Genomic DNA, 7987 nt, shown 5'->3' on the forward strand with positions numbered 1-7987 from the left:
TCACTGACTGTTGTTTTTGGGGTTTTCTTTACAGCTCTCACATTGTTTCTGTCATCATCGGCTGTTGTTTTCCTTGGCTGACTTGTTCCATGTCTGGTTGTTAGTACACCAGTGGCTTTTCTCCCATAGACAGCTCTCTGGTCTTCCTGTTGGTTTATTCTTTTTTTAACAACAAATACTGTCTTCACAGGCAAAACCCAGGGCTCAAACCAAGAGTAGGCATTCAGAGCTATTAATTGTTTAAACAATTAACAGGACACACCTGGGCAACAAGAAACTGTCAGTCACATGTTGCAGAATTTTTGATCACTTGAAAAATAGGAGGGTTCAAACAAAAGGTGCCATGTTCTAAGTTGATCAATACATCGAGATGTAAATATCAGGAAATGAAAGCTGAAATTCTGATCAATCATCTCATATTCTTCTTTTGATCTCAAACCCAAATGTCTTCATTGTATTGCAAAAACAAAAGAGGATGGAGGAGGGACTGTAATTTATGAATCACTGGGGCAAAAAAAACAACTGGGGCCAGGCCATATAGCATCATCAGGTATTAACTGTTTCTGTTGGCTGTTGAAATGGCAGTGTTCTTGTATTTCTTGTACACTCTGTACTTGGGGAATAAAAAGATTCTGATTCTGAGTCTGATTGCTGGCTGGAAGCAGGTCAATGACAATTGCAGCATTTACAGTCTACATACTTGATACGCAATTATCATCATCATGAGCAGGAAATCAAAATTAAGATTTTAAAAATAGACTTCCTGAACTATAATAAGAGAACGTTCCACACCTTATGTTAAATTCAGTAACACTGTAGCACTGCTGCTTTTTAGAAAATACGTTTTAAAAATGCTATAATTTACCAGAGGTACTGTAAGGAACAGAGACAAGAAATTACTATGCTTTAAATAACAGTCAAAGACATTTTATTTAAAAAATGACATTCCAAAAGCCATATTAAGACATCTAAATTTTTCAAAATTTTTTTCCAATAAGAGTTTTTTCTTCGTCATCATTACAGTGGATCCTGTGACTAGTCAACACACATGCCAGCACATTATTGTACTTTCCTGGGCATGAGTTCAAATCCCAGCATCACCAAGCTTCCACTGTTGGGCCCTTGAGCAAGACCCAAAACTACTCAGTTGTATCCTGTATAAGTTGTAAGTCATTTTGGATAAAACTGTCAGCAAAATGAGGTGAATGTAAATGAGACAACTGTTTGAGCAGCTCGTCTCAGCAGCTGATTCTCTCCCCTGTCGATCTCTGAATCCTGTGGTCATGTTTCCTAAACCATGGGAGAACTAGGATGACAGAATATCAATGTGAATCAATGGCACAGAGAGACCGTATAGATGAAACTAACTATATAGATTGAAACTAACCATTCTGAGTCTCTTTCACTCTCTGTCATTTATTCACATGGATTCACATCTGTCATTCTACTTCTTCCATGGTTGTAGAAACACAACTAAAAGATAAGCTGGTCAAGAGGGAAGATAATCAGCTGGTCACCAAGCTGCACAAAGGTCCAGCAGGGATTGTAGGTGGGGGGAGTGAATGACAAGCGCTCTCTCCCACCCTCAATACCACGACTGAGGTGAGACCCTTGAGCAAGGCACCAAACCCCCAACTGCTCCCCGGGCGCCGCAGCAAAAAGGCTGCCCACTGCTCCGGGTGTGTGTTCACTACTGTGTGTGTGTGTTCACTACTGTGTGTGTGCACTTGGATGGGTTAAATGCAGAGCACAAATTCCGAGTATGGGTCACCATACTTGGCCACAAGTCACTTCACTTCACTTCAGCTTTGTAGAGGAGCAGGTTTCAATGTGGCCCCACCTCCACAGAGATCCTGGCAAAGTATCATGACCTGTTGGTCTTTAGTAAGGATTGTATCACTGCACAAACCCTGGGATTGTGTTTTTGACCTGTACATGCTGTACTCTCAGAATTATAGAATTCAAACTATGTAATTTGACTGGATGCGTAAAAGGTTATTTCCCCAGGGCATTCCAGGATTGTAACAGGTTAAACCAGTCACATTGTTAGTTGCAGCACTACTGGGTAGATATAAGAGAGTGCTGAGAGAGGACAAGGACACCTGCTGACTTACACAGACAGAGACAGAGAGCTGATTGCAACTATGCTGAGATTGCAGTGTGTGGTCCTGGCCTTGGTCTTGTATTTAAAAGGTAAGGTATTTGCAATTATCACTCTTAGCTGATTTGCAATGATCTCTTAGCTGATAAATGTTTTTATATTTATTTTTACAATTACTATGATGGTAAATTGAACACAAAACTGTTCAAGAGAAAAACATTACTACATGAAAAGTCATAGTTGTAATTATCACTGCAAATGTGGCCACGGTTTCAGGCAGATTCGATCCTGCATGCAAGTCTGAATAGGACTTAAGTCTGTAGTTATGTCTGAGGTCTGAATACCGATGCGTGCAATTATCAGTATTAAATCCTCACTATGCATGCATAACTGAACTCTGAATACAGACCATAGATTCTATAACAACAGGGTCAGCATTGCATTTTGTGACACATATTCTTTCTCTCATTTCAGGTTCCCTTTCCCAGCTTGATGGTAGGTACTTCTCTTAATCTTAATCACTCTCAGTGTTTGCTGAAGGCATTTATTTTCCTCTGTTCTGCTCAGTCAGATTCTGGTGACAGTGGGATTGTAACTGATGTTTCTCTTTTTTCAGTATGTGGTCGTGCACCTTTTAACACCCGTATTGTGGGTGGACAGAGTGCCTCAGATGGGGTGTGGCCATGGCAGGTTAGTTTACAGAGCCCCGCTTATTACGGCGGCCATTTCTGTGGAGGTACCCTCATTAACAAGGACTGGGTTCTGACAGCAGCACACTGCTTCTCCAGGTTAATATCACACACATTTCTGCACATAACACTGTACTGACTCTACTCTTAGACGAAACTGAACAAATGACTAAACGCTTTTATTTCTTTTTTACGCCTTCAGCACTAAGACTTCTGGTCTGACTGTGTATTTGGGGAAACAGACTCTAAGTGGCTCTAATCCCAATCAAATTGCAAGAGGTGTTGCACAGATAGTCCTTCACCCCAGCTATAACAATGCAACCCAAAACAATGACATCGCCCTTCTACGTCTGAACTCCTCCGTCACCTTCACGAACTACATCAGACCAGTGTGTCTGGCAGGTCAAGGCAGCAGTTTTCCAGATGGCACCAATTGCTGGATCTCAGGCTGGGGAAGCATTGCCTCTGGAGGTAAAATACATACACAGCCACACACACACACACACACAAACATAGGTCTCTGTGCACAAGTTACCATACTCATATTGTACTTATTAGGCCAATTTCAACCACAGAGGTGTTTTATTTGCATCATCATGTACGTGTCTCAGTAGTAGTAGAGGTGCTCAGGGTTTGGTTGCTGATCATTGACACAAAAGACAAGAATTTGTGTAAGGATCCTGAAATTGCCTGGGGTGGCTACAACTACTCTAGACCAGGTTGCCAGGCATTGCTCTATCTGGTGACTCTATTCCTCATGGGCTGAGCTGACGGGTTGTGAATAGTTGCTCTCCACGGTCCTGAAGCCAGGTGTTGGGCTCGAGAAAGCAGAGCAAATAGGGGCATAGGTTGATTCTGGGGTATAATTTGTTACTCTTATAAGATATGTTTGTATTTGTTTGTGTTTGTGTGTAGTGCAACTTCCATCCCCTGGTGTGCTGCAGGAGGCAATGGTGCCCACTGTCAATACATATATTTGTGATTTTCTACTGGGATTTGGATCCATTACTGCAAACATGATCTGTGCTGGTTATCTACAAGGAGGCACGGACACCTGCCAGGTACACACAGTCTCACACATACAATATGAACAAGTATCTGAATAGTACAAGGCATAATAGAATTGTGTATGGCCCTTAACAATCACAAACAACAAAAGTTATTTCTCTTTCTGAAGGGGGATTCTGGAGGTCCGATGGTGACTAAGCAGGGTGCAGTCTGGATTCAGGCTGGTATCACTAGCTGGGGTAGAGGCTGTGCTCAGTCCTACTCACCTGGCGTTTATACTCTGGTGTCCCAGTACCAGATCTGGATATCCAGCATCATCAACCAAAATCTGCCTGGCTTTATCAAGTAAGACATTATTTGGTCATGAACATATATGACTCAGGCCATGAGTCACTGACTTCTTGGTCATAATGTGTTCTTGTGTCTTGCCAGGTATTAACACAGTGGGACGACCGGTGGCAGTTCTGATGGATCACGCAAAATGAAAGCATTTTAATTTAACAACAGCATGTATTATATAACATAAGGTGTCTATATGTTTTACTATACAGGTCTATATTTATTTTTTTTACTGAGATGTATCTAATAAATTATCTATACATAGTCATTGTATTTAAGCTTTGTTGTAATAATGATGAATATTGTGATAATCATCTTGTATAGTCCTATATGTACTGGGGATTACATATTTTTAATGTAATCACTTTAATTAACTATTCAAATAATAAAATAGTAATTACCTGAATAAACCTCTTGGTTGGTGAGTCATCATTTCATGTGGATTAAATATAGAAAACATTCTACACAACATAAACACTCTGTCAGATTGAATACAGAAAATATAGTCACATTCTCAGATCATTACCCAATCTCATTTAAAATTGCCATGCTAACACATAAAACGTACATTCACGTCAGCTACTGCACAATGTTTTAGCAATAATCTCCCAGAGTTATCAACTTTGATTGGATCGCCATCTGACCCCACGGTCAGATCAGGGTCTGTGACTCAGTCAGATCAGGGTTGTGTGTCCTTGCTTGTGTAGCTTGACCTTAGTGCAGCTTTTGACATCATTGATCATACTATTCTCTGTGATAGATTAGAAAATGTTGTTGGTGTTAAGGGAATGGATCTCCCTGCTCAGGTCTTATTTGACTTATCGTTATCAGTTTGTAGATGTAAATAGTGACTTCTCTATGCCTACTAAGTTTGGTGTTCCACAAGGATCTACAAGGATAGACCCACTGCTTTTTCTCTAATATATGCTATCTCTGGGTAAAATTAATCATAAACATGGTATTAGCTTCCACTCCACACATTTGTATGTTTCAGCAAAGCCAGATGACAGACACCAGCTTAGTAAAGTTGAGGACATTAAACACTGGATGCTTACTAACTTCCTTCTACTTAATTCTGACAAGACAGAAGTACTTGTACTAGGACCACATGCAGCTAGAAGTAAGCTTTCTGATTACATAATAACTCTGGATGGCCGTTCAGTTTCATCGTAGATAATATTATTAGATAGTCTTCTTTCATCTCAGTAATATTGCTAAGATAAGAAATGTAATGCCACCAGATGATGCAGAAAAACTAGTTCATGATTTTGTTGCTTCTAGCTTGGATTATTGAAAAGACTTACTGTGTGGATGTTCCAGTAGGAGCATAAACAAACTCCAGTTAGTCCAGAATGTAGCAGTGAGAGTCCTTAGTAGAAGATATGACTACATCACCCCTATCTTATCCAGACTGCATTGGCTCATGATCAAAGTTCTTATTGATTATAAAACACTACTATTAACCTATAAAGCACTGAATAGTCTCACACCTCAGTACCTGATTGAACTTCTGATCTTTTATGATCCGCCACGCCTACTTCGATCAAAAAGTGCAGGTTCTTTGTTGGTACCTCAAATAGTGAAGGCTACAGCTGGGGGTAGAGCTTTCTCTTACAAAGCCCCACAGTTATGGAACAGCCTTCCACTTAGTGTTCGGGACTCAGACATAGTCTCAGTGTTTAAGTCTAGGCTGAAAACATATTTGTTTAGTCAAGGCTTTTGTTAATAGTTTTTTCTTAGCATAGAGTGTTGTGGTGAACTGGGAAGTTTGGACGCTGTCACCCCCCTCTACGCTCACGCGTTCACTCAGGTTTGTTGACGGTGGAGTGGCAGATTGCTTTATGTCCCAGGATGCCCTTATATCTGTGTTACCTTCTGGCTCTCCCTTTTAGTTATGCTGTTATAGCTAGTTAATGCCAGAGTCCCTGCTTGCACTCTGCACGCAATGTACATTGTCTTTAACCATTACGTGACAATGAGCATATGTAATAATCTGTGTTTCTCTCTCTCTCTCTCCCTGTCGAGCTACACATGCTACTCCTGAGATACCAGTGATCCTGACTGCTTCTGCTCTCCAAACCTGCCTGATCCATCCTGATGCCCCACATGGACAGCCTAAAGATCACCATGAGATTACTGTGGATAGTACCATATAGAAACCATAAGGATGGCTGTGGATGTTCTTCCTTGTCCTAGCCTTTGGACTGCAACTGCTACAAACAGTTTTGCACTCAAGTCTCCATCATTGAGCAGTTAATAACTTCAACAAAATAGACTTCAAGTTAAAAATATAATGAATTCAGAAATGACTCTGATGCTCATATTCATAAGTTCCTGGTTACACAATTGCACTTTTTGACTATATAGTAAACAGTTATAGAAGGGAAATAATTTACAATCGCACTATCTGGTGTCACCCAAATGAGGATGGATTCCCTTTTGAGTCTGGTTCCTCTCAAGCTTTCTTCCTCGTGTTGTCTCAGGAACCGTCACTGCCATCGTCCACTGTTAAAAGTGCTACACAAATAAAATTGAGTTAAACTGAATGTGGGGCCTATTTGTGAGCAATTTGGGGTCAATTATATTTTGCTTTAGCAGATATATTTCTAAAAATTGCTCTATGCGGTCATTGTAATCAAGGGGAGATAAAAACACATCAGAAAATTCTGCTTGTAACAAGGGACCAGTCAGTGAGATGTGGTGAAGCCAGCAAAGTCAAGGAAAATTGGCTCATCCCATTGTTGTCAGAGCAAAGATTCCAAAACCAGGTACTCATGTGGACTGTTTGCAGTTAAAAAGCCTTTGTTTTGAGGGTTGAAAACAAATTCACTTGATACTTCAGCACATATTGGTCGTGCCATGGGCATTAATATTGAGTTGCTCCCCCTTTGCTGCTATAACAGCCTCCACACTTCTGAGAAGACTTTTCACTAGATTTTGGACTGTAGTTCTGGGGATTTTTGTCCATTCAGCCACAAGAGCACATGAGGTCAGACACTGATGTCTGGCAAGAAGGTCTGGAGCGAAGTTATTGTTCCAGTTCATTCCAGAGGTGCTCAATGGGTTTATACGTTTTACTATTTAGCCATTGTATTTAAGCTTTCTTGTAATTATAATGAATGTATGGAATCTTGTATGGTACTACAAATACACCAGCCTACATATTCTTACTTAATCATCTTACCTTAATTACTTAATTAACTACTGGCAGTTAAATAATTATTACCTGCATGTCAGTATTTCATGTGTGGCCTAGTTGTCAAAAGCAGCTTCTTTTCTAAAGCTTGACATATTGACACAGTGACACAGTGACATGTGTCTATTTTTAATTTTAAACTGACTTACTGATAGGTGTAAGCATGACTATAACCATAAAAAAAAAGTTATGGGTCAGCAGTGTCCCCAACAATCCGAGGGTAAAAAAAAAAAAAATTGGTGCAACCCAAGTTGGAAAATTCTGTCTTTTTGGAAGATTGGAGTCTATTGGAACAACTTCCCCACTCTTCCAGTGCATCCGATAACAACCTTCTATGAATCTCTGGTTAGACAAGTCCTGAGATGCGCTAGCAGATGACCGGATGTGCAGGAGCATGCAAACCTGGGAAGCGATTTATGCCAGCAGCGGTGGAAAAAGTACTGAGAAATTATACTTAAATGAAAGTATAGTAATAGTATCTTAGTAAATCTTACTGAATTAAAAATGGAAGTATCCAGCTGAAAATATACTCAGTAGAAGTAAAAAGTTGCTACTTGTAAATGTACTCGGGTGTTAAAAAGTAAAATTGAAATTAAGTACTATTGTGTTTTCATGAAAACCAACTTTTATTACTTATCTATGTGATAAGGCAAC

At 40.0% G+C, this 7987-nt stretch overlaps 1 protein-coding gene across 1 annotated transcript; it reads left to right on the forward strand.

The window, feature by feature from the left end:
- The first annotated feature begins 2060 nt into the window (after nt 1–2060).
- LOC113545883 (serine protease 27) lies at nt 2061–4547 on the forward strand. The gene is made up of 7 exons (XM_026945522.3): nt 2061–2193; nt 2576–2596; nt 2718–2889; nt 2993–3261; nt 3706–3851; nt 3968–4143; nt 4231–4547. The coding sequence occupies exons 1-7, from the start codon at nt 2145–2147 to the stop codon at nt 4235–4237; spliced, it is 840 nt and encodes a 279-aa protein (XP_026801323.2). The 5' UTR covers nt 2061–2144; the 3' UTR covers nt 4238–4547.
- The last annotated feature ends 3440 nt before the right edge of the window (nt 4548–7987 follow it).

Source organism: Pangasianodon hypophthalmus, chromosome 2 (assembly GCF_027358585.1).
Source record: "Pangasianodon hypophthalmus isolate fPanHyp1 chromosome 2, fPanHyp1.pri, whole genome shotgun sequence".
Classification (NCBI taxonomy): domain Eukaryota; kingdom Metazoa; phylum Chordata; class Actinopteri; order Siluriformes; family Pangasiidae; genus Pangasianodon; species Pangasianodon hypophthalmus.